Source organism: Dunckerocampus dactyliophorus, chromosome 4, assembly GCF_027744805.1.
Source record: "Dunckerocampus dactyliophorus isolate RoL2022-P2 chromosome 4, RoL_Ddac_1.1, whole genome shotgun sequence".
NCBI classification, from domain to species: domain Eukaryota; kingdom Metazoa; phylum Chordata; class Actinopteri; order Syngnathiformes; family Syngnathidae; genus Dunckerocampus; species Dunckerocampus dactyliophorus.
The window spans coordinates 12,583,306-12,610,802 of record NC_072822.1 but is presented as its reverse complement, the minus strand read 5'-3'; the positions used below and the strand labels follow the sequence as shown (position 1 = coordinate 12,610,802).

The following is a 27,497-nucleotide window of genomic DNA, read 5'->3' as shown; positions in this document are numbered from 1 at the left end:
AATATGATGTCGGTCATTTTCAGCGGCCTCGATAAATTGACATGCGCATGCATTCGTGTTTGTATTACTCGTCTCTCTTTCAGGCTGGATGACAAGAGGGTTCACTCTGCAACTGTCTGTGCACGTTGGTGCTACAGTGGATTTAACAGAGAGAGTGAACCCTCCTGCATATCCTCCCCTCTTTGTGATCTCAATGGTTCAAAAAATGTTGTCAATAAAATCGATTAAAAATTTGTAGGACCATTATCGACCAACAAAATTTGTTATCGTGACAGGCCTGCTTGTAACAGAACAGAGTATATCGTTGAATTCTGGAAGTGGTTTTTCATTCGGGGCATCGTCCTCCTCATCCAACAGCGATACTGACCCTGTTTCTGATTTTGAATCTGGATTTCCAGGGGCCATTATCATTTTGATTTGTGTTTGCCATTGTTGCTAGGCAACCGCTTTGAACTTCAGCAGTTAGCCTGCTAGCTGGACTTCCTAGTAGCTGTCAGCATTAGTAAGTAGTTTATTTCAAGAAATGTGTACCTCTTGCCTACCTGAGTTAAGGTTGAGGGTGTCAGCAAGCTGTTCTGATCTTGTGTTCGTGAAGTGTAGTCAGTAAACCACCAAAATAGTTCAAAATTCTAGTATCATCGTTACGGATGTAACGGTTCACAGGGATGTATTGAACCGTTTCGGTTCTGCATGTTCGGTTCGGTCCACTTGCATACCGTTTTGGTTATATCTTATGCTATTTTTCTCATTAAATGTATTACTAGAGTGATCTAAGCACTTCACGCGAAACTAAAGTCCTGGGCGAGTTTCCGCACAGACGCCTCTGAGTGTCGGACCCTACTGACTTAGGGGGAGAAACACTAGTAGCTTGCAGGCGTTACAAATGGCATCATGGCAAATGTAAGCGAGAAACCGGAGCTGGAAGATCCTCCCTCACTATTGTCTACAAAACACTTTGGCTTCCCTGTTAAAATTACGGATGGACAAAGGCAAGTGGATAAATCCAAAGTTGTGTGTCAACATTGTTCCACGGATATCGGGTATGCTGGTGTAATCATTTTTTCCATGACTGTATATGATTAAAGTTCTTGAACTTCGCTATGAAATACCATCACGTCCTCACTTTAGCCAGAAAGTTATACCAGCACTTTATGAATAAGCTAAAAGTGATGTCGTCAGCGAGCTATAACATGTCCACTATTTCACTTACGACAGATAGTTGGACTTCATGTGCAACAGAGAGTTATTTAACTGTAACTGTCCATTACATTTCGCCTCAATGTATAAACAATTGTTTAAATACATCAGTTTATTTTATTAATATTTTATTTGGAAAAACTCTATTTAAAAATATCACCCAAATGGATTGCTTTTACTTATTTAAAAAAAGCTCTGTTTGTATTTTTTTTTTAATAAAAGCATTTTAAATCATTTTTTCTGCCCAAAATCTGTACCAAAAATTAACCAAACCGAGCACTTCAAGAAACTGAACTGAACCGAAATGACATTTTAGTGTACCGTTACGCCCCTATTCATCATACATTGCCGCGTACGTCCTTTCCAGTCAAGAACAAAGAAAAAAAAAAATAGTGATAAATAGTAATAGTCAGGGTGAGAGAAAGAGAAAAAAAAATAGATATCACATGTTTGCATCTTTCCTTGTCCTTTGCATCTTCCGCTGTCACTCCTAATACCTTGTCCTCTCCATCCACATCTAGATCTTCCCCTTATTCTCCTCCCTGGTAGCCCCTTCTTCAGCATCCTTCTACCAATTTAGTCTCAATCACGCCTTCTCAAATGGACAAACCATCTCAGTCTGGCGTTTCCAACCTTGTCTCTCAGACGTCTAACATGAGCTGTTCCTCCAATCTGCTTGTTTCTAATCCTGTCCATCCTTGTCAAACATCTAAGCATCTTTAGCTCTGCCACCTCTGTTGGTCAGAGATGCCGTCTCCAGACCATACATTAGGGTGGGTCTGACTACCGTCCTGTAAATCTTTCCCTTCACTTTTGCTGATACTCTTTTGTCGCAAATGACTCCTGAAACTCTTTTCCACCCACTCCACACTGCCTGCACTCCCTTCTTCACCTGTTCTCCACACCCTCTGTTGCTCTGAACGGTTAACCCTAAGTCTAAGTACTTAGGGGTTAACCAGACGGAAACATTTTCAGGTCAAAACAGCAAAGTATTTTAGCGTTTCATCCTCTCACCCACACAGAAACTGTGTTCTGGGTGCCCCAGAATGGTATATTTTGAAAACGGCTTCCAGAGTGGGAAAATCTGAAAACGCTGACTTGTTGTTTCCGTGTAGACAGCTCTACACAAGAACGATGACGTCACCGACCCACCACCACCTCGTCGCCGTCAAGTGACAAGAAGTGAGCTTTGGCAACAAGCCAACATAATATCTGAATATTTCGACGGACATGACTCACCTCAGTCGACATTCTCCTGATATTTTTTTGTCTTATACTTCATAATGTCTAATGTCTAAAGTATACTCCATTTAATGTTTTTTTCCCCACCTGAAAAAATACACACAAAAGCATTTGCTAGCAAGATGTTTGAATGAATGGCATTGCTCCGTTTAGAAAAAAACTAGCTGAATCCTCTAGATCAGGGGTCTCAAACTCAGTTTACCCGGGGGCTACTGGAGGTAGAGTCTGGGTGAGGTGGGCCTCATCAAATATTGGGAGTAAGGCTCACGATAACGATAATATCTATAACGATATCGGGTAGGCTGCAGGGAACACGTCTAATTTTGGTTATTATCAAGAAAACCATGGAAGTTGCTAGATATCAGCTCTTAAATGAGAGTTTAATTTAAGAGCTGATATCGAGCAACCCTGTGAGCATCATTGGCTTAATTTAGACCTTGCGGGCCGCATTTACAGTAGTCTTTCCTGTCAAGTCGTGGGCCGCAAAATGTGACCAGATATGATGTAATTTTTTATGTAGCTCAGTCTTGGTGGATGGCATAAGACGAAAGAATCATCTGCATGCTAACGAAGTATTTTAACAAGAGTCACTCTTAAAACAACTTCCCAATTTATTACACATAAGTATGGTTAGGAGCGTTCACTTAAACTCCCCTACTTTCCTCACCTCTACCCCTTGTAATCCTCACCGCATGATACTCTTTCATTGACACAGGTGCATTCTGTCTTCCTACAACCTTCATTCCTCTCTTTTCCAGCTCAATCCCCCACCTGTCCAGGTTTTCCTCAATGTGCTCTCTGCTCTGCACTGCAAATCACCAGTGAACAGTCACCTGTGAACACCATTGGCCATGGAGCTGCCTGTGTGACCTCATTATCACCATCATCATTCACCTAAACTATAAAATCATTCCATTCTAAAAGCTGTGGCTTAAATGTTTGGTTTTGATTTATCATGCAAAATTTGCAACAACAAAAAATACAGTAGAACTGACTAATTATTAACATGCCCCAAGTTTACAACAATATTTCTGACTATGCAAGGATTTGTAGATACTGTACGTAGGATTTATAGATACTAGACAACATTTTAAAACACATTCTATGTTAGAGGGAGAGACCTTGTCTGACGGCTCCGGAGATGTTTAAAAGAGCAGATCCTATATTTTACATTTTGTATTGTTTACTTGGGTAAGTTAAACATTTCAGAGCTTACCTGTCAAACCCTTCTTTATGGTCTGCTCTCGATGGAGTGTGCATTAGTTGCAGGATGGCGACACACAAACAGCGTCATCTGCAGTCAAGCTAGTGCAACAAAATTACATTCCAGACTTGCATTTGTGCCATCTGCGGTAAACTAGAAAATTCTACATGGTAACACGTAACGTTAATACCGTTACGTGACTGCGTTGGAGCAATCGAACATTGCAGTGAAAAATCTCGGCTTCGCGTATTAGATTTAAAAATAATAATTTTAGTTCATTAGCAGTTTTCTCGGTAGATGTTAGTTTGCAAATGTGTGGGAAGAAATTATTATCTCTGTGTTGCATAGCATCTAGTCGTTTTTGTTATTTTCGGGAATTTAAGCGTCCGTGACAACAACCCGGAAGTAGTTCAATGAAAGCTTCCGCTGAATGGACCCGCTCAATTTATCCAGTAAAAGGGGGTGCATCATTTTAAAGTGAATAAAAAAATTATTTTGTTGTACGTTTTATTCCGTTGAAAAACATTATTTTGTTTAGAAAATTGTAAAATACATAGTAAAATACATAATTAACCAATTCAATATTGCGTATTTAATGTAGCTAGATATTCTTTTTTAAGTCAATCCACCCCTGCGAAACAGATTAGAGTCCGTGCTGTTACTATTTGTATACCACAGTCGAAGAAGGTGAACTAGATGCACCATTAGAGACGTTTCTCGTTTAAAATATTTTTGTTGGAATGGGCGCAGTGTGTTTCTGGTGATGAAACTAGGGGTACAACTAGCAGAGGCAGCCACGTAAGATTAGCTTTTCACCGTAGTACAACATTGTTTTGGACGGAAGAGGGAAGTGATCATTGATCGAACAAGCGGCGGGAACTGGAAATCAACTGTCACCATTGCAAATGAATTAAGTCGTTTGATCAGCTTCTAGTGATTTTGTACAAATGCTATGTTAAAATACTTTATTTTATTTACATAAAGGTGACTTTTATCAACACTGTAACGTTGGCTTCGTTAAATGAAATGCAAATTGTATAGGTTTTAGCTGCACTGTGGTCAGACCTCTATAGCAGCAATTAGTTCATTCATGCAGTTTCTTTGAAGACAATGTCATGAACAGTGTTAATAAGCGACTTTCTTCACTCTAACAGCTGGAAGTATGGAGAGCTGCACTCACGTCTTCCAAATATCTGGGATCAAAATTCGTGACAAGAAGAGAGTTTTGGTTCATGGCATCCATCAGTTGGGTGGAAAATACATTGGGGGCTCAGTAAGTAAGAGATAAATAATTTATACCAAAGCATGGCTGGCTGTCTTAAATTCATGCTGCATTATCTTCTAGATCTTCAGGAAGGCTTGCACCCATCTGGTAGTCCCTCAAGTTTTATCCAGTGAGAAGTTTTTGGCTTCTTGTGCTGCAGGTTGGTAATGATGAATAATATGAAGATGGTAACGGGTTCATTAATGCACAGGTTCTTAAATGGGGATACTTGTATCCCCGAAGGCGCTTGTAGACACTCTAGGGCAGGGGTGGGCAAACTTTTTGACCTGCGGGTTAAAACAAAAATGGCCAGGGGGCCAAACTATAGGCTATGTTTGATACGCACACACTATTTTACGCCACCTGGAATTATTTGTCTTCTCGTTTATCTATAAAGGTTTCATACAATCTGCTATGTGTGCTTGTGTCCCCTTTTGCAGGAGCACTTTAAACATCAAACATTTTTTATTTTTATTTTTTTACTGAAAAAGACACTCTGAATGTACATGAATAAAGGATGTGTGATATACAATATGAACTATGAAGGATAAAACACTGACATCCCTCCTTCTTTACCTCACAGACAGTGCAGTGGGCAGGTTAGGTTGTGTGTCATGTATGAGTTGACTTGTGTTTGTGTTTGTTTGGTGCCGTGGGTGAGGCCGCCGTCTGGATTGCTGCATGTAAAAACTTAACTTAAGCTATCAAAATGTTGTCTCAGATTGACTTTCACTACTTGCAAGTCATGTTGCCAGCTTGTATGTTAAAAGTTTATATTAAATACTTTGGAAGCTTTTGGCAGGCAGGATTCAAACACTTGGCGGGTCGAATGTGGCCCCCGGGCTGTAGTTTGCCCACCCCTGCTCTAGTGACTACTGTACTTGAGATTTAAAGAAACATATACTGTATATACAGTGGGGAAAGTAAGTACTAGGTCGCCTGCTGATTTTGTAAGTTTACCCCCTTACAAAAGATATAAACAGTACAGAACTTTAACGGTATGTTTATTGTAACTGAGAGAGACAGAGTGACTCAAATTGTCACCATCATAAAACCTGTATTATTTGTATATGCAATGTTTAAGTTAACATCCTTGATTATCATACATGATTTATGGTATGATAAAACTAGTACAAGTAAAATAAGGCAAACATGCTCACCCTTTGAAAATGCCTCGTAAACACTTGATGAAAAGTTTGGTTGTTTTCATGTATGTAATTAATGAGTATTTAGGCCTGTCACTCTAACAAATTTTGCTGGTTGATAATTGTCCTGCAAATTATTGTCCATAATTGATATTTTTGATAACATTTTTTTTTTCTTTAGACCATTTTTGTCATGAATTATATGGCACAATAGTGAGAGTACATTGTATCAAAAGCAATAAACTTTAATTTCCGAATAGTATTTAACATTGTAATTGGAATGTCAAGCGCTTTGAAATAAATTAACAAAAAAAGACCAAAAAAAACTCAATGAAAATAAAATGGAAAACCACTCCAATAAAAACCATACACACATGCAGTTATGTAGTGTAGTGTTAATCTAATGTAGGGGTCATATTTGAGCTGGCCAACATATCTGTAGTGGCAGAGTAAAATGCAATGTTTCTGCTGTCCTACAACACGTCTTTTTTCACTCGGTTATACAGTTCAGAATTGCTGTGTATGACATGTACATGTACATTCTCCCAGGCAATCCTGTCTGTCAAACAGTTTTAACATTTCGCGAAATGTTGCATTTCTTTTGCAATGTAGCGAGCGACGCTGACTGACTGTCGGGACGAAGGCTCCTTTCCACCTCCGTTGTAGATGTGCATTAAAGTTGGTCGTATCCCCCTGCTTCCTCGTCAGTACTTTAAAACAAATGTGACTCTCAGTTCGTCGGTGTTCATGCGCTCACCTTGTTCATTCTGTTTAAAAATTCCCCGACTGGGTATGTGGCATACGCCTTAGAAACTGCCGTTTTTGTGTCATCATTCATGTTAGCGTATGCTGGCGCGCGAGGCTAATTCGCTGCTAGCCAAGGTAGCTGTGCCTCCACGTACAAGGACAAAAGGGAGGAGACGACAGGAGGGTTCATTCTCTCTGTTCATTCCACTGTAGCACCAACGCGCACAGACAGCTGCAGAATGAACCCTCTTGCCATCCAGCCTGAAAGAGAGATGAGGAATTCTTCTATGTATTAAAAAATCACATATGGAATATAAGAAGTGAATAAATGTACCGTAAAAGATGTGGAACGAATGGGGGTAGGATTAAATAAGCTTTGCTTCTTCCTGCTCCTTTTGGACATGTGAACTGTGAAATTATTCATGAGATGTTTTCCATTGTAACTTGTATGCATGTTCAAATAAAATTAAGCCATTACCATTACCAAGATTCATCAGTAACACATAACTTTACCTAGTAGAAATTTTCACCTCACAGTTTATCAGCTTGGCCTTCAATTTGTATCACATTTGTTTCCACTTCACTTCATAAAAATGCTGTCCATTGACTTGACACAATGTGTCAACTAACCTAAGCATTTTCTTGTCAATAAAAATAAGTGTGGCAATTGACATTATTTTGATTTGTATTATTTATGCAGTATACATTGTTGCTGCTGCTTCTCTCTTACCAGGAAAGTGGATTGTTACTCCAAACTATGTTCTGGACAGCGTTAAGAATGGTTCCTGGCTCCCAGAGGAACCCTATGAGGTGTCCATTTCCACAGGCACAGTGTCTGCCTTCTACCCTGTCAGACAGTGGCGGGAGAAGGTGATGAGCGGGGGAATAACAGGGGCCTTCCAGGGCTGGAGGGTCCTTCTCTTGGTCCGAGATGCCACCCGCTCGGCTGTATTCAAACGGTCAGTTGACACACATGGACACTATGCTATGATATCTAAAAAAAACCAAAAAAACATTGAGATTGACTAATATAATACATTTTGATTGTTTTCAGGCTCTTGAAAGCAGGCTGTGCCAGTGTATACAACTACCCTCCTCCTCCTCATGCTTCCATTACTCATGTAATGGCCAAGCCCATTACAAAAGACACAAAATCCCATAATGCTCCTTACCTTCCTGTCAGCCACATAGTCCAGCACCTCTTTGGGGTAAGTAGTAATTACCATGTTTTCTTCATGCAATTTCAATATTTAGATGTTATCATTTGCAATACACATTGGAAATAATGGAACTAAACGGTTGCCGATTGAAAACCTTTGTTAACTATGTAGGAATTTTTTAGTAACGTTTTAACATGATTTCTTAAGGGCAAGGTGAAAGTGTCACAAAAACAAGCCAAAGCAATAGCAAAATGCATACCTTTTAATGTTGGCTGAAATGAGCTCTTTGTGCAACTTTGGAAGCACATTTCTAGGGGTGTAACGCTACATGTACAGTAGGCCCTCGGTCTACGTATGAGTTCCATTGCTATGATGGCAAATTGGCAATGTAAGTTGTAAGTCGGAACTTGTACCTACATTAACACCTAAGTCGCTTACACTGTACACAGAACAGATGAGTGTCTTGTACACTGGAAAAGGTGTTGCAACGGAGGGAGAGACAGGATTAATGGGAGGAGGAACTCCCAATAATGAGACCACTACGCTGCTTAGTTATCACTGTCCATTTCATAGGACTAAATAATTTCACTTGTTCGAGATACCATCTTTATACTTGATGGTTGCGGCCTTTGAGCGACTTAGACCGGGTATGCAGCCGGTGTTGATTGAGCCACTTCTCCAGAAAAGTCTCATGCTTGGGAGACCTAATGTATAGTAGGGTTGTCATGAGATCTTATGTTACAAGATGTTGCATGATTAAAATGTAACAAGATTTCTCATTCTCTTGGGCACGATAATAAATATAGTAATTAATTAATCACACAATAAAGTGAACTTGATAGTTTTAAAATGTCAAAATATGAAACATCGGAATAGGAGGGCCGCCTGTATATGTATTCAGATTTTTCTGGTTCAGTACAGCAGCGTACTGTTTTCATATACAGGGAAAGTTGCGATGCACCAGTATTATGCTGACTTTTGCATGCACGCTGATATCTGGTGGCGGGAGCGCACATGCGCCACTGAAACGGAAACGTTGAGAGGCCATACTACTTTCTAAGGCACACTACAGTTTGATTATGAAGTGATACCTTTTGTCGGGTTTATCAGTAACCACAAAACACCCGAAGTACACAGTATATGAAAGCTTGGATTTCTTTGCTTTAAAATGTGTTATATATGTTGAAGCATTTGATTCTGGTATATCCAGAAACAAAGAGGAGCAAGCTAGAAATTTACAGTTTAATGCCAAAATATTGAAAAAAATACCCCAAGCTCATTATTCATAGTAAAGAGGGGGTTCATTATTTGGCGAGACAGATTTTGGATCTGCCAAGATTTGCATCCTCTCTTTTTTTTGGGCCAAGTTGACTTCTACATGTATGTAATTCACATGATTTGGTTAAAAGACACCCATCTCTGATGTAGTCTGCATCATTTGATCTAAAAATGTCTACCACCAAATAGGAGGGCGATTCATTATTTGGCAGGACAGACTTTGGATCTGCCGAGATCTGCATCCTGTTTTTTTTTCTTGTTTGTTTGTTTTCCCAAGCAATTGGAAATTAGGAAATTGTGATTGTCTTGTCCCTATTTATTATGTAATAAAATATGTAAAAATCATATTAAATAACTGTTTTTGTTTTCTTTGGCAGATCAATTATTTTAACATGCATTTCAACATAACAGACGATGATGATGATGAAGTCAATGAGGTCAGTGTTGTGAACATTGACTTCTCTGAACTAGAAGCAGAGCTCAGGGAGTACGCCATCAAACAAGAGGTGTGCATGCAAGTTTCATGTTAAATGGACTTTTAGAAAATGCATTAGACATGTTTGACATGACTAATTAGGGTCTTATTCTTTAGAGGCGGCCAAGACTGTTCTTCTTTGAATTTCTGGATTACCATGACCCGTATCGTCCTCAGGCACAGGTAGACATGCCTACCCACTGTTCTTGGTCCTTTATGATGGTGTACAGCTCTACAATAACCATTTGTTTCATCAAGATCAGGTCATTCAATTTCTTTCATGTCATGTATTTCAATGAAAAGTGACATAGAGAGAGAGGACGCATCGTCTTCAGGTCACTGGTTAACGTTACTGTCAGCCGATTGTTGCCTTTTGATGGGCATACCTATTAGCATGACTGTCCTGTCCGTATGTATCCTGATTGCTATTATAAGTGCTTGTGTATTTCCATTCTGTACCCTGAGAGTCCATATGCTATTTGGCAAGAACTGACAATCATGGATGACCCCAAGGAACTTTAGGTGGCCGATCACTTCCAACTTCCATTAACCTTCTGCCCTCATCATTCCCTCTTGCTGCTGCCATTGTTCCTATCTTTTTTTTTTCCTTACATATTACATATTTCTTCCTTACGTATTCCTTCTATTTCATCGCTGTTCTTTTATTCTTTTAAGACCAGTGAAACAGACTTCAGCAGCGTTGGCAGTATGATAGAGTGTGGCCTCTTCATTGAAGCTTTGGACACAATCCGAAATGCAGTTTTCCCAGGGTTTCTGCCACCAGCGCCATACCTGGTCTCTCTCATCGAATACGCACAGCAGGTAGAACCAGCGTTACAAGAAAGTGAACATTCCCAGCTGCCCTTGCTGCATTAGCCTCAGGCTAGAAAACATACTGCACAAGTTGTTCTATTACTCTGGAAGCCTGAGTGTTCTTATTGGGAATAAAATCACTGGACTAGTCTGTGTATTTCTGTCACTCATCAAAAATATTGACACCGCTTTCTCCCTTGTCTCAGGGCAGTGCTACAACTGTCTTCCTGAGGTGTTTCCAGCAAATAATGCACAGGTTGCTTGTTACCAACCCTCCTTGGCTTGCTCCCAACATCATGAAAAAGTACTTCGGCCAGGTGTTGCAGTGTCCTCGCTGCAAGACAGGGCAGTGGCCTTTTCTAGAGACAGCCATCAGGTAAACTTTTAAATTCCACTTCTTCATCCTGTCTTAGCGGTATCATAAACACCCCATGATGACACTGTTTCAGTTAAAACAACAGATAAAAACAGTGTAGTTTTGGTCATTTAGTTAAGCAACAATTGCATTCCCCTACCATTTAGTGTTGCCATGTAATTAGATCAGTTCCTGCACAATGTCCTATATCCTATTGAGACATCTGTGACCCTGAGTAGAGTAAATGGTTTTAGAAATGGAAGTGGTATCAACCTGTAGTGTTATTTCCTATTGTGTTTGTGCAGTTACTGCCTGTCAAGTGAAGCCACTTGTCACCCACTCCCTGGGCCGAACCTGCCAACACTCTTGCACTTCCACAGTGACCTACTGGCATTTTTTCTCAAACTCTTCCAAGGGGAACTTCACTCCATCACCACTGGGTAACGACTTAATATAAGATTATAAAAACAGGGATGTAAAGGGGTTGTGTTTTGTGTCTTGTTCCAGTCTCTTCATGGATAAGAGTCGCTAGTTTTCTTTGGCCACATTTTTTTAAATATATACAGCACAGTAGAACCCGCTAATGTCGACCAACTCCCCAAGTGCCGGTCCACCATGTTCTTCTTATTACCAAAAAGTGCCAGCTTAAGTTGACATACATGGTCGACTGCTTTTGTTTGCATAAAATTTGAGACCCAAAGCAGTCATTTCTGTCAAAAAATCAGTCCGTTTGTCGACGTGTTCCTCATTGTCGCTAAGCAGCATGAAACGACAACAGCAACTACTAGTCTGGTTACACTTCATTGATACGTGCACACTCTGACTTCCTGTTCATTACAAAGCTTCAAAATAAAGGAATGGCTGTATGAAGCTGGATTTTACTACAGCAACTAACATAAATTGGCCTTTTTTGTTTTTGCATTGTTAGCTTTATCATCATTGTAGTCCCATACAACGAAATTCTAGCATCTGTTAGATAAGAGTATACCATATATGAAAAAAAGATGTATCTAAATAAAAATATGCCTAAATGGGGGAAGGCAGTGTCAACAAACTGCCATAGGTTCAAACACCCTTTATCATCACCCATTCCCCCTATGTCTCTGGTGAAAATCACAAGTAAATGTGCAAGCAATGGCTAGTTTGAGCTTCAAGGTTTTTTTGACAGTGTAATATATTCTTGTAATTGATGTGCTGATTAGTATCTGGGCCTATCTTAATGTGGTTTCTTGATTTAAAGAAACAGTATGCAATAACTGGACCATAAAAGAAGTGCTTTAAATGATTTTAGGAAGATTAGTTTCTTTGGCATTATTGCATGATCACACATTTTGCTTGCTTTAATAACACCATCATCACGCTAATAGCTTGGTATCTTGAGCTCTTCATCCTGTCTCTGACAGTTAACAATTACCTTTTACCATTGTTCATTTGTATTTACCGTTGTGGCTTTGAGTGCACTTGCTAGTCACCTAGTATGCAATTTATTGTTACACTGCAGGGTGGTTTATTCAGGGTGCACTATATTTGTGTAACACTATAACACAAACAATAACACTATATTTGTGTATTATAATTATTTTATTTACTTTACTTTATGTGGTTAATGTCCCGTCATTCATCTCTCCCTCAGCGATTTCCAGCAGCTTTCAGGAACTGCAGCTTCTCGGGTATCAACATCAGGTACATTGCTGTTTGGAACCTTCTGGACTGTGTGGGAGCACTCCACCCTGTTGTCTTGCGCTGTGAAAAGGCTCATCCAGCTCATGATGAAGGCAGTCTCAGGGGTAAGTATTTTAGATTCGGGGTCAGACTGGTGACGCTCTAACACGAACACCGACTGTGGTCTTTCTCTGTTTGCAAAGCTAATAGTAAGGTGTGGTTCTTATTCCCCGAAGGATCATGTTGAGAGGGACGCGAAGAAGCACAAACGGCATCTGGCGGACATCCTGCTGGACCTCCTGTCTGTGTTGGTGGAGTTTTGGTGTCAGCAGCACATCAAACTGAACCAGAACCTTGTGGAAAAGGGCCTGAAATACCTTGCGGATCACTTTGCAATCACTTGCCAAAGTAAGGAGGACAACTGACACATCATGGAGCAGTGTAGTACTTTGTGTTCATTACAATAGCATATGTTGTGTTTTGTCCTGTAGATCTGTCTTTAGTGGCCATAGCAGAGTTGGTTGCCAAAGTTTCATCCACCAGACTTAGACTTGCGTTGGTGGATGCAATATTCAGGAATATCTGTTGCAAAAATGGAATTACGGTGGGGGATGAACCTCTGTCTCTGAAGAAAGTGGTAAGAGCATTTTATTGTCTGTCCTTTTACTTTGACTGGAGCATTTTGACATGACCACCATTTTAACAGTTGCAACCATGCAGTCCTGTACAGTATCATATGGCCTCATGTAGTGGCCGGGGTATTTACTGTATGTGCATAACTAGCTGAGCAAAGAAGGTCTTTAAGGGACCTACAATATGTCAGGTGAAACAAGGTAGGGTTTTAAACAAAAATAAAATAGTCATGTTACCAGTTGTACTAATAACAATTTTGTCTATATCCATTCATTAATAAATCATTATGAATTGCACTACACTGACCACCGATACTTAATTGTAAAGGGGTTAATTCAAGGCGATAGTCTCTGCAATGTGAAGGACCCCCCCCCCAACCCATCTCCCCACCCCCCGCCTCTAACTTTGTTATGTGTGCTTGTATGACTTTTGACAGATGCTGTCTTACTTGCCTGCGCTGGGACATTTAGCTCAAAGCCGCAGTTGGACACAGTGCACCTCCAACAGCTGCATACGCACAGACACCAACTGTGGGTAGGCTGCCTTCTGCATCACTCTGTGTCTGATTGGCAGCACATTTTCTGAAACACAGGAAAAACACTGGCCAGAATGGGTTCTTTCTGGGTATTTGGACTTCCTCCCACATCCCAAAACCATGCTTGTTAGGTTAACTGGAGGCTCTAAATAACACAAAGGTGTGAATGTATGTGCCCTGTGAATGACTGGCAACCAGTCCAGGGTGTGTTCCCCGCTTCTCGCCAGAAGTCAGTTCGGATAGAATGCAGCTTAACAATACGATACGATGCAGTGTACAAACAATATGATTTGATTTGATACAATATGATTCTATGGTTAATGTTTGCTGATGTAGATATTAATCTTAAATTATAAAATAAAGATGCCAATTATATGAAAGTGGCATTCTTACAGTATTTTCTAATGTGGAAAAGAGCGCAACATATCCCCAAGCATGCTGTAAGGCACTGGCAAAAATTAACAGATTAACATTTCAAATGTATATGTTGTTTAGACATAGACACAGGTTGAAAATCTTTTGCGGTGGTTAGCTAGGCGGTGACTATAGTAAATCGCGGTAAGTAGTGGTGACTCATAGTTTTAGCCGTTAGCCGGCTGCTAGCCAGCGTGCCTGCTACTATTTACAAGCTATGGAGCAAGTGTGACGATCCTTTCACCAGCAGCCCAGGCTCTCGCATTATTTATGAGACACTGCCAACCGACTGCTTCTCTCGCGATACTCTGTGCATGCATCCACAATTGATTAATCTAAAGATTTATGGCTGATTCTTATAAATACAGGAGGGCGGAAGCTAATCGAAATCATTCCTTCGTCAAACCGGTCGCATCAGTTTATCGACCCTAGTCACATTTTAACATTAACTGACGTAGAAGTGTAAAAATAAGTTAAGCTCTGTTGAAAAAAACAAATGGTGTTCCGTGATAGTAATTGGTGCATGTCGCTTTTTAACACTCGTGTTGTCATGCAAGTGTAACAATACGTTAGCCACTCTTAACTGTAAAAACCCAGCTTTAACATTGACAATAATTGTGAGTGGTGACGCTAGACAAAATATCGGGACAACGCTAAAGTATTAGTGCTTTGAGCTTAAGAATGACTTTGAGCTTCTTCTGAGCCTGATCTATCTTATGTGTTAAGTCAGGCAAAAAAACAAAGAAAAAATAAAACATGTACAATTTTGATTGAGGTCCTGTGTAAACACACGCTGATGGTTTGAAGTCTGAGTTGTTTTTTTTTTCCAGAGGCATAATTTTCCCCACAAGTTTAGGTAAAATTCGAAATTGTACAACCTTCACAGTAATTCTCTCTATTCTCTGAGAATAGAAAGGGGCAGGGTTCTGATGTGTCTATAATTAGTGCCATGTAAATCTAACGGAAAACAACCAAGAGTCCATTCTGCCTCCACTTTCAAGTTTGTCCCTGCAGAAGCTTTGCCTTTCAAAAGGTCCTATGGTAAAAGGAACAGAGCAGGGAGAAACGTGAGTGAGAAGGAACAAAAGAACACCTGGAAAGAAGTGCGTGTGTGTGTGAGAGAGCGAGAAAGACAGAGAAGGGGGGTAAGGAGCGGAGATGCGTGGAGGGAGAGAGGCAAATGCAGGTCAGACCAAGCATGAGGAGTTGGCATGTGATGGGTTATGCCCAGGTCTGATCTTATCAGTATATGTTGGCTGACAGGAGGGGTGCAAAAGGAGGTTAGAACCCCCCCACCACCACTGCCACCCCATCCCCCCACTGATTGACAAACTCTCTGAGGGTCTTCTTGTGCGACTGTGGACTCAGCTTTCACCCACCTCTCTCAATCCTCCCTTGCATACTGAATCTTTATTCACCATCTTGAATGTAATTACACACACACACACACACACACACACACACAGACACACACACATACTCATTCTTTTTCTACGCCATACCAGACAGCTTCTGTTCCGCCAGCAGGTAGTTGGCCTAAAGAAGGGCAGGAGTCATCAGGGTGCAGGTTCATGTAAAGGCTACTGGTTCATGCACTGGCTACATTCTACCTCTCTCATTCCCATCACTTCTCACGTCCTCCTCTTTTTTCTCCTCTTCCTCCTCCTCCTCCTCTCCAAAGCTTATGGTTTGTTCGTTCACACATGAGCTGAGACGAACGAGCAAACAGCAATGTGCGTGGAGGAGATAAAGCAGTGCCGAGGGCCACGCGCAATTATTTGACCCTGAAAGAAAGAACAAAATTAAAATGACAAAGTGTGTGATGAATTGAGAACAGAAACCCAAAGGAAATCTTGTTTCCTCCATTTCACGGCTGAAGGTTGCTTTTATATACTGTATTTATTTAAGGAACTCTCATAATCAATTAAGGCATCTTTTGTCTGGAAATCTGACACACGACTCAATTCCTTCACAGTTTTGGTTAAAGACATTTACAAAGAGGCACCGCTATGACTCAGATGTATTTTAAGAAGTCTTTGTGTAAATATACCCTGTATTTATTGTTATCGTGATTGTCACTCAAAGCATTTAGCATTTGCCTTGATTTGGTACTGCACAGGAGGGCACTAACTTTCAAATGTGTATATTCTGCCCTCTTCCTGCACAGATGATGCCACGTAACACACATGCGCGTTAGTTATGTTTGTTGCCAGCTAATGATAGTGAATTGGCAACGTTTGGTAACTAACGTTAGCTATTATTGAATGTATACCCTATCATAATCACACAGTGAGTCCAAGTTGTCCGTCGCTTTTCTGAGACTGCTTATTTGTATGTGCACAAGCGACGGACATGTACGTGCCTTTAAGAAAGCAGGTGGCATAAGGTGCAGTCGGCATACACTTCTGATTGCTACCACAGTCCTTACTAGAATGTAGGGTCAAGGGTGCACACTGCCTGAGTCCCTGAGTAAGCATGGAACTCTCTAAGAGTCTCTTCATCAACCAGTCTTCATGGACAGGGTGCACATGGGTGACTCTTCTTCACTTATTCTTCTCTTACCCACTCAAACACACACACAGCCTTGTCTTTACTAATAACAAGGAACGTGACAGGATGTGTTTCCTCCTCACTGCTGGGAGCTCCTTCCTGCCTCCTGAAACAAGCCAATTATCAGCGAACAAGCCGCCTCCCTGTAATACTGATGGCATCCTGCTTCAACGACACACACACGTATACATACACACACCTGTCAGACTCCATGCAGGCAGATCTCACATACCCGCTTGGAAAGCTAGTGACAGCCCACAGCTATTAGCACGCCACTACTTTGAAAAGGCTTCACTTTCTTTTACTAGTTATTCGTCTTAATGTGCTTGCTCGCATCGAATTCTCTCTGCCTGTGTTTGAGGCGTTAAGTAGGAGGAAAAGTGCTCTGCAGAAAGAACGTGCGTGTGCGTGTGTGTGTGCATGCGTGCGTGCCCAACAATAAGGGGTGTGTAAGATAGTGTTAGATTGGATGTAATACAACGTTATGAGCAATTCATTTGCTAATGGGGATTGATGGGTGTTCCCCCAATGTCTCCACCCTGCCATAGCTTAATGGTGGTCATTGAAACTTTAGTCTTGTTAATGTGAATCATGGGTACCGGTAGTTTCTTTTTGTGTTAGTACTTGGTGTATTCATGCCTGTTTCCATAAAAACTCATAGACTGTGTCCTTTGTGTCCTGTCCAGAACTCTGAGCCCAGTGGAGAATGAATCGGAGAAAGAATGCATCCCAAGAGGTCTGAACAGAGTTAATGCAGCAGGTAGAGCTCTCTCTCTGTTTGTGTCGCTCTCTCTCACTCACATACACACACATACGCACACACAGACCACAGCTGCACATTTGCAAGGAGCAGGCTTTTAATGGACTGATGCACTGCACTGGGTCATCAGTAAAGAGAGCCCTGATGGTGGTGTCATCACTTTAAGTTTAATGAAGAGCACATAATGCATGGAGATGCTCTGCTTACATATAGTCAGCTGCAAGGGCAATTTTCAAGCCTACTAAGGCCTGTTGGTTTGGACTGTGCTACCGTACTGTTACCTTCACAACTCTTCTTTGTTTGGCATTACTGTACACATCAGCTGTGTTTTCTTCTCATTTTAATAAAGTCCAGAGGAACCTCTGAGGGTTGAACATTTGTAACTGGCATACAAGTAAAGCAAATCAAATACAAGTAAGATTTATGGTGTAATTTCCGGTGTATAAGATGCACCCACCAAATTTAGAGAAAAGATTTGTTCTTATATAAGCCACACTGGACTATAGCCGCACATGTCCACATCATAAATTGACATGTTGCAGTGTGCACGAGTCCATGAGGACCAAGTTCGGTAGCTCTTTATCTGACAGGATTCAATTATGAGCTTTTTGAAAACACACAACGAGCTTGTCAATCCATTGGAAAGAACAGAAGGTCATTACTCAATATACCAGTCTGACTCACCGTGTCAATTTACGGAGGAAGCTAAAATAATCACACAGCAACTAACACGCAAAATAACATAAGATAAATAGAACATAATAACATTAAAATAACAAACAAAAGCTACCCACAATGGATCACTGCAAGCAGAGACGTTCATTGGCCAAAGGCTGTCCGCTGTCGGACGTTGGGTCACCAGAGTTCATAAGTTACAGTGTAACTTGTGATTAGCTTTTGCCAAAGAACGAGCTGCTCGCCGGCTTGTGAGCAGCATAGAATTTCCATGATATTGGTAGTTTTCAAGAATAGGAGATGTCACCAGCTTGGAAAAAAATCATAAATTAGCTACACCGCTGTATAAACCGTAGGATTCAAAGTTTAAGAAAAAAGTAACGGCTTATACACCGGAAATTACAATATACAGTATGTTACGTACATAGAGTAAATGCAGTTCATTTTACAGTATACATTCTGTTGTTTTATTCATATTGTCGACTTCTTGTTTTCCTATATTGCATAAGAGACCAAGCAGACTCTAAGCCCTAGTTCCCTAACTCTAGGGACATGTCCCAACAGGGCAGACATTGAGGGTTTTTACATGGGGTGCACTGGCAGTTTTAGAGTAGTAAATAGCCAGGACAGAAAAACTGCACCACTTTTGTCAATGTTCCATTTTGGATTCTGTGGTAATAATAACACTTTTCCTCCTAAGACAGAAAACGCAAAAGACAACAAATCAAATATTGTTCTTAAGTAAAATATTTACCACTATATATTTTTATTTTCTATATTTTCTGAAATTGGCTTGAAGACATTCTCACCTTTTTAGTTGAATACCCCAGCTTTAGGGGAGTTCTTCAGGGGAGTTCAAATTTTAAAGGTACCGCTGTAATATATAAAAAAAGATGGACATGAGTGGGTTCTACACACCAAACAATGCTGCATATTAACGTGAACTGTTTTCCCTCACATCTCCTTTATTGGAACATTAAATGCAGCAATTAGCGGCGCGCTGAAGATATACAGCGGCTACACCGGTGGAACTTCCTGCAATTATAGCTGTGGTACTTAGTGTGAACTCTCGAAGGTGTCAGAGCTCATATCTCCCCCGCTCCACCTGATCAGAAAGGCCCCATGCTGGAGGGGAGGTGGGTGAAGGGGAGCAGTGGAGAGGGGATGGGAGCTAGGGAGCACAGAGGCTTTTGCCGTGTGTTGTTTTTCCGCTACGTGATCGCTATACCGATGCGGTCTGCATTAATTTTTGATGAACCATCGGCACAGCATCCTCCCCTCTCGCCCTCTCATCCCCTTCCTCCCCCCCTTTGCCTCCTTTCTTTCACAGCTACTTTCACCCACATGTATAAACTTGCTTGGCTTATACGCGTCATTCTGCTTCCGTGTCACCTCCCTGGAACCCTGTTGTCTTTGTCAAAGTAGCAGACAGACGGGGGTTGTGGGATTTTATTATTATTATTATTTTTTCCTTTTTGGTGGTGGGGCACCTCTCTGTGTGAGTTACATATTTGCTTTTGGATGCTCAGCAAAGATTTCCAAGTGTAAATCAGGTGCAAAATGTGTCGCAGAATAGTTTGTGTTAAGCTCTGGGACGTACTGCAAACGAAACCTCTAAAGTCAAAATTCACACAGCATATGTTATGATATGATTTCTACATCACACTTTGCTTAGTTAGTATCGTTAGTAAGTTTAGAAAGTTGTAAAAGGCAAGTGAATATCTAGCAGTATTTATCTTTTTAGTGTGTAACATTCTCCTCATTGAATTTACCCTACTCAAGCCTCATATTGGTGTCTTCTTTTTAACTATAACATATATTTAAATCACATTTATATGTAATTTTAAATTGTGTATGACCAGTCCAGAGTGTACCCTGCCTCTCACCCGGGACAGATTAAATTATGTGAAGAATCCAAAAAAATGACCCCACCTTGAGCAACCCTGTCAACTTGAAAGGCATTTCAAGGTAAAACTCCACCATGTACCACAAGAGCCATACTAAGCCACTTACAGATGTTACATTTACCCTTGTGTTACAGTTCAGCAGAAATGTCTTAAAAATGTCTATACAATGAATAGAGGTTTATTGGAACAAATATCGACCAACGTCCAGGAACGGATTGTATTTGATTTTGATTTATTTTACAACATGAACTCATTAGCTGTTTATAGGTTCATACAGTATGTTCCATCACACGTAAATTGACATGTCGTCATTGTTTGTAGTGCCAGCCGTTGTTTTGAAATAGTATTAAATACATGAAAATGACATAAATAGCTGGCACAAAATACTTTTCTGACACTTTCCAGTCAAAAAAGGCATTTTTTTAGAGGCTTCCAGCAGGTTTTAGGTTCAAGAATTGGTGGGTTAGTCAACACTTAACAGAAGTGCACCATGCTGACTGGGGGATATAAAGAGCAACGCATACTCTTACTAGTTCTATTAAAGTGTGAAACAGAGAATTTATAGAAAGGACAGGCGGATTTATCCTTTTCGTGCTTGTAAATGCTGAGTATGCAGTTACCCCAATAATAGAAGCGTTGTGTCCAAATTGGAGCTATTAAAGTGATTTAACAGAGCGTGGATTGGCCCTGGCATTTGCGGGAATGTGTACACACGCGGTGCATTGGACTGGGTGTTTAATCACAGTGTTTTAGAGCTTGGTAATAGCACACAAGTCTGCATGGAACTCTGGTGTAGCCCACAGTACTGCTTACTCATTAGAGACCACAGGTCTGGGCCAAGCTCCACCTCCTCTTTGTAGGTGGGTCCAAGATTGGAAATATTGCTTGTAAATGGTATATCACAAATAAATTAAAAGACTAGTAAACTGTCTTAAAAGACCCACAACACAACAAAGAACATTTTTTTGGCCAATTATGTAATGCAGCATGTGGTAGAGCTTGAACATTTACATTTGCATTTTCATTATTTTTGGATAAACTTGCTTTTAAGTGTTTGAAATAGCACTATTTTTCTTTTAAGACATATAGCAAATATAAAATAAATAAGAAATTAAACGCACAGGCAAGTTTTCATCCAGTGTCTCGGAAGGTGTTGTGTTTGGGGGTGTAAATAAAATGTAAAATAATATTGATTTGAGTACAGGCGGAACAAACAGAACGAGGTCCATTCCTATGAAACATTGAAAATCCAATTTTAGTGTAAGTTAGTATTGATTTCCAACTGTCTGAACGTGACAGGCTGAGTCCTGACTGTGCGTTTGCATTAAGAGAGGATAGTTGAGTTTAATTTTAGTGTGGTTCGGCCAACCATAGCCTGTTTTGTTTTTGCAATAAAGAGATTGTTGATGAACAACCTTTTTGTCATCCTAACAATGTCAGTTGAGTGTTGAGAGTAGTGTAACTGCTGTGTTCTTCTGCTCTAACAGGCCAAAATTAAGTTTGTAATTAATTTATGGGAGCTTGTTCGAAACCATAGAATGCTGTAACACGGAACACCGTAAACCGAGGACCTGCTTCCATGTATTAATGAAAGGTAACTTAATATAGCTAAAGTTTTTATTTTATGCTGACACCGTAGCAGTTTTACCAGAACAGGAAAATATGTTATGGTTAAAAGAACAGCAACAAATATAGGATGCCATAAGATGATCCCTGATTTTCAAGGCCCATCGATGGAGAAATGTTTTTTACAGACAATTTTTCTTAGACAGAATCAAAGACAAAAGCCATCTGTTTTTTATGATGTTTTCAATTTCATTGAAATAAGAGCTGATTGCTATTAAAAAAAAAAAAAAAAAAAAAAAGATATTGTATATATCACGCCTCTGATTCATTGATCACCATTATCTTAACTCATTGACTGCCAGCCATGTTCAGAGCAGAGACCTCCATACTGCCAGAGTTTTTGGGCATTTTTGCTGAGCTTTAAAGACCCACAGAATTTAGAGTTCTTCTTTCATCAGAATAAAAAGTTTGTTTCTAGCCTTTTTGAGTCTTTAGATTTTGGCGGTAGAACATAGGGTACTTTCAGCAAAAACACCTGATTTTGGCCAAAAATCAGAGAAAACAAGCTTTCTCTGCAGAGAAGCAAATTCAAGCAGAGTGACGGTGGGGTCTGCTGGATGTGGGGATGAATCCCTTCTGCTGATCGATCCAGATGGCAGCCACTCGTCAAAAGAATCAGTGTCGGGTTCTGAGTCACCAGAGACTCTGAACTGCTTCCGGTGTCAGGCTCCGGTGCCGCGCCACATGGCTCAGCAACGCTAACCACTAGCTTGTTGCTTTGGCTGCCACTGTCAACTGCATTTGTGTCTACGTCACCTACATCACCCACGTCACCTCTATCTTTCACGATAGCGTCACTACTAAAGGCAGATCCACCGCCAGACAAGCTCTGTGACAGTGTTAGCTGCCTGTATGTTTTGCCTCCGCTCGATTTCTGCATGTGTTTTGCCATTTTCCTCTCTCAACCCACAGTCCGTCTTCTTCATCGACAATTTGTCGCTGCCGGTTGGAGGAAAAGAGAACTGTTGCCCCCTACTGGGACAGAAATACATTGCCTACAAGTCAGCGATTCACACACAAGATGAAAAAGACTTTGCTCTGTAGCTCCCGTGAAAAAAAGCAAAAGACGTCAATTGCGTCTTTGGCAGTCAACGTTACTTTTTGAAAAGACGGCAATAGACATCTTTGACAGTGAAAGAGTTAAAATTAGTATCATATCACTCCTCTGTTGTTAACCAGCTCCCCTAAAACTTGAGACGCTTTTTTTTTTTTTAGAGCGGGTCTCTGTGTTGCAAGTGCATCTACTGTGGTTTTCCTCAGTTATATGAAGAAAACCTCAGACTCACTGAGGAAAAGTCATCTCGTGCCACCTGTTGGTTTGGATGAATACATTGTTTGACTCCAAATATTACAACCCCCCCATTTATTTTCATTTATTTCAAAAAGATGAAAGCACCGACTTCTCCTCGCACACGATGAATACACAAATTATTTGGTTAGGCTCATTAGCATGGAAGCAACGTGATCTTGTGTGCCCAAGTTGAATCCCTATTTGACGTCACAGCAAAATTAATTTCTTTGCCATTATTTCCAAAATTTATATGCATTTACATTAAATTTCAGTGATTCTCAACTGGTGGGTTGCGGTGTCGTTGCCATCATAATAGTGTAATGACCTGACGTCCGCGAATGCACTTCGCACCAGTGGTATTTGCTTGCTACTCTGCCATGAGGTCCGTGCCATGTTTATGGACGACTTGGTCAAGCTTGAGCGGGCTGGGCGGACATAGAGTGTGGACTTAATGCACTTTCAGTCCGACACATAGCTAGCTAGATACCTGATGGAGAAGAGTGCGGCATAAAGTGAAAGCACACGTTGTGCTGCATGGGGGAATTATGTCCACAATTCAGACTACCTGGTAAAGTATGACAGTACTAGGAGGCGTTTCATGCCCACTTCAATCTATTGGCCGAGGTAGAGTGGTGGTGTACAGAAGAAATGGTCCTCCTATTGTTATTAAATATATCCACTGAATGTTGGTCAGAGCAGCTGGACTCACTTGTTTCACTTCTCATCCAGGTTCATTAGCAAATGCTCTGATTCAACTCCCCAGAAGATATACCATGCACTGAAAACCTTTACAGACACTTGTTGTTCACATAATGTATGAATTTGTGGATAAAAAAGTTTTGTTCCTGAAATGATCGTGAAACTTGTGTTATTTTGCACTACCTCAAATTCTGCACCTTAATGTATTCTCATTAAAGGGACAGTTGCAACTGGCTCACAATGACATTGCCAGCACTTAGCAAAGGCTCCTGGGTATGTGTGTGTTACTTAGGGCGCAGCTTACATGATCGGAGCAGGAAGAGTGCGATATATAATGCTAGCTACACTTTGAAAATTTAGTGCACACTAGGCAGCCACGTAACCATTGCACAGTCCCTTAACATTTTAAATTTAAATAAATCATTGTAATTTATTCAATAAATAAGACATTTGACATTAATGATAAGACATTACGTTTACGTTCAAAAATTTCTGCAATTTGGGGCGCCGCTTGTCATTGAAGAGTAATGATCGGTCTCTCAAACCAGTTGAGAACCACTGTTAAATTTGATGTAGTTATTTACCCGTTATTTAAAACCCGGTAGTTGGGGACCCTTTTCCTATAGTATAAAGCTGAGCTAGAAATGACTGGAAATATATATTTGCTTAGTAGGCTATATCTATATCTTACCCTACATTGATTGCATTTTGTGTATTTAATAAACAAAAGGTGTATAATATCTAAGTCAACCCGCATATTTTGTTTTTTTTGTATGGGGCCCTCTCTACAAAAAGTTTGGGCACCTTATCCTAGAGGAAAGGAATTATTTAAGAAGGAAAGTATCCATCTTTACTAACATTTTTCTCCCCCATCTTTGAAATGTGTCCACTTTCCACTTGTTTCCCTGCTTCCACTCACCCAGCAGCACCTTCTTGTCTTTTTTCCCGTGCGCACTGGAGTGGAGCCCCTTGTACAGGCGTGGATTCCTGGAGAGCGCTAGTAAAGCATTTACTTGAGCCTTTGCAGTCCTGTATTAAACTGCCAAGCACAGAGTCACTCATGCTTGGCCTTCAACTTCTCTCTGCAGTTCAGCCATACATAAGAAGAGGGGCTCTCCGGCCCACTAATATATGCCTGGTTTAAAATTGTATCAAAGGAAATGAGGGATATACAGAGGGTACAGAAATCAAATAATGTTTAAAAATGTCAATGCAAATCCTTGAGGATGTTGTCGGCACACTGTTAAGATTGCTGATTAAACATCACACGGCGACAATGGTGGTGCCCAGTGGGGCATTTTCAACCCAGGATCGGTGAGGAATCCCTTTGGAGGCTTTGTGCATGGGCTGTCTACCAGAACTGGCTTTCAAATAGCAATACTGGAACAAGTAGACAGGGAAGCAGGACCACTCTCAGTCCACTTTATTCATCCCCTCAGCACCGACTCTGATATTTGTTGTGCACTGAGAATCTTGAGAAAAGAACTATTTGTGTATCAATTTCAATCCTTCCTTTTTGTTCCCTTGAAAGCTCTCCACACCTTTTTTTTCTAATATCACTCTTCTTAATACACATCCTCATTGGTGGGTAGCACTTTTGTAGGTCATGCTTTTTTTTTCTTTTTCTTTTCTTTTTTTTTTTTTGATGGTCGCAATTTTTTCTGCTTCTTTATTCACCATATAGGATAATGGCCATATCATTATTATTATCAATTTTGGATTTTCTCTTTTTTTGTCTTTTGTCTTTTTTGGGTGTGTTGGTCCGTTCTGTGTGTGTGTGTGTGTGTGTGTGTGTGTGTTTGTGTGTCCTGGTCGAAGGAGAGACCCTCCTCCACAGAGCCTGCAAGAGAAACCAAGTGGAGACAGTGCTTCAGATCCTGGCGCTCCCTGGCACCGACGTCAACGTTAATGGTAAGACCTTCTTTCTCATGTTCACTTCTGTCTCGCAGTCATCCCTTCAACAGGACATATTAACACAGTGGGTGGGGGGGCAAATAAGGAGGAATTAGGCATACGCGGACGTCATCGTCACGGTTAACCTTTTGCAGAAATGTAAAGGGTGTGTCTTAGAAAGCGAGCTAAGCTGGAAGCGCTTGAGTTTGTAGATTTCCTCTGCCTTATGCTATTTACTAATGGCTTTTCTTTCGTCTATTTCGTCGGTCAAATATAATTTCTTGTTCTCCATTTATGGAAATGTGCTGTTTCGCAAGGTTTCTGCCAATCTGTGATCACACTTTAATAGAAATTAACTTTGCTCTCTGTCGGGGTTTATAAGAGGTGAGGTTCAATTTATAACCATGTTGTCTGCCAAAAGGAGGCCTATGTTTGCTGGAGCAGAACACTTGGTGTACTTGTAATGTTCCACTAATGAGATAGGCTTTGTGTTAAGGCTTAGTTGTCTGCATAATTGATTATTTGCCTCGTTTAAAGGTTTTAATTTGGATTGGTAGAGATTTTTTGTGCTATTAGAATTATTTTTGTGGATATATTTTTACAACAACTTCAGTGTTTCCCACAGGACCACAGTCTATCGATGGTGGTGTTTGTGAGGTGCGAGATGATGTCATTGTCCAATTTGCATAATTTACCATGACACATGTACATGTAGTTTTTATGGACACTGGGCATACCTGTTAACATTCACATTTGAAAAATATGAGTAGTTTCTCTGTAATTATAAATATTATAGAAATTTACTAGATAAGAATAAAAATAACATTAGAGCAACTTGGGGCATCTTAAATAGTATTATAAGGAACGGCACTAAGAAAGCAGACTATCCTCACTAATAAGGAAACACTAATAAGGATGATATGAATGAGTTGAAATGTTCAACAATCCGTTAGTAAATATTGGACCAAAACTGGAAGAAGAAATTCAAAAACTCTGGACAATGGACGTATGGAATGAAGCAATAGATAGGAATCTCAATTCCATGTTTCTCACTGATGTAACTAAAAAGGAAATCACTGACATTGTCAAAAAATTTTAAAGCAAAAACATCAACTGATTGTAATGGAATCGAAATGGACACGATAAAAAGGGTTATAAATGAGACTGTAGAACCGTTAGCATACTCAGTAACTTATTATTTCAGACTGGGAAATTTCCGAACAAAATGAAAATAGCTAAAGTGGTTCCAATTATCAAAAATGGAGATAAACATCAATTTACAAATTACCAACCAGTTTCCTTATTACCCCAATTTTCTAAAATTATTGAGAAGCTATTTAATAACAGGTTGGACAAATTTGTTAATAATGAATTTACTAGCAGGTAGTCAATACGGCTACAGAGCTAACATTTGAACTTCTATGGCACTGATCGAAATCACGGAGGAAATCACTAATGCTATAGACCAGTGATACCCAACCCCCGGTCATTTGGCACCAGGCCGCTCAGAAAGAAAAAAATAATTTCCATGATGTTGTATTTTGAAAAGTGGCCGGATTCTCTCTGTTACATCCGTCTCACTTGACGCATGTCCATTGTGCGTGTGCTAACTCTCTCGCCGCACAGATAGACTACTACTGTATTTTTACCATTTTTCTTTCACCTCATATTTGGTGTCAAATGCTGATACTATGTGGGAATGCATAAAGGTAAGTTTTGATGACTTATTGAGTGCTAATGTGCACATTTGTCTCAAGTTAATTCATGGTAGCACACTGCCTTTTACCTCTGGAAATCTTTCTGGAAAAACTCCAGAGATAAGATAAATTAGATCGCTATCATGTACGAACCCCAACACCCAAGCCGCCAGCACTAGGCTGGCTGCTATGGAGCATATTAGCAGGGAAACGTGACTTGACTTACTGCCACCTTGGCATGCTTTTCCACTGCCAAACATCTAGTGTGTTTTTGG

The 27,497-nt window shown here is 40.4% G+C and overlaps 2 protein-coding genes across 6 annotated transcripts in view; one reads left to right on the top strand and one right to left on the bottom strand.

Annotated features, from left to right (window-relative positions):
• The window catches only part of kiaa0825 (KIAA0825 ortholog), a 155,620-nt gene extending 151,589 nt beyond the window's left edge, over positions 1 to 4,031 (bottom strand). For all 3 annotated transcript variants that reach the window (XM_054773813.1, XM_054773811.1, XM_054773816.1), the window contains exon 1: positions 3,656 to 4,031. The gene's annotated coding sequence lies outside the window, so the exon portion shown is untranslated. The remainder of the gene's footprint in view (positions 1 to 3,655) is intronic.
• Positions 4,032 to 4,315: 284 nt separating this feature from the next.
• Positions 4,316 to 27,497, top strand: part of slf1 (SMC5-SMC6 complex localization factor 1) — a 60,620-nt gene continuing 37,438 nt past the window's right edge. For all 3 annotated transcript variants that reach the window (XM_054775004.1, XM_054775001.1, XM_054775002.1), the window contains exons 1-16: positions 4,316 to 4,441; positions 4,798 to 4,916; positions 4,989 to 5,067; positions 7,533 to 7,758; positions 7,854 to 8,007; positions 9,615 to 9,743; positions 9,830 to 9,895; positions 10,388 to 10,534; positions 10,732 to 10,901; positions 11,186 to 11,320; positions 12,514 to 12,667; positions 12,779 to 12,950; positions 13,034 to 13,179; positions 13,612 to 13,709; positions 17,361 to 17,434; positions 25,451 to 25,543. In XM_054775004.1, the coding sequence (XP_054630979.1) occupies positions 4,806 to 4,916; positions 4,989 to 5,067; positions 7,533 to 7,758; positions 7,854 to 8,007; positions 9,615 to 9,743; positions 9,830 to 9,895; positions 10,388 to 10,534; positions 10,732 to 10,901; positions 11,186 to 11,320; positions 12,514 to 12,667; positions 12,779 to 12,950; positions 13,034 to 13,179; positions 13,612 to 13,709; positions 17,361 to 17,434; positions 25,451 to 25,543 (1,954 nt within the window). In that variant the 5' untranslated portion in view covers positions 4,316 to 4,441; positions 4,798 to 4,805. The remainder of the gene's footprint in view (positions 4,442 to 4,797; positions 4,917 to 4,988; positions 5,068 to 7,532; positions 7,759 to 7,853; positions 8,008 to 9,614; positions 9,744 to 9,829; positions 9,896 to 10,387; positions 10,535 to 10,731; positions 10,902 to 11,185; positions 11,321 to 12,513; positions 12,668 to 12,778; positions 12,951 to 13,033; positions 13,180 to 13,611; positions 13,710 to 17,360; positions 17,435 to 25,450; positions 25,544 to 27,497) is intronic.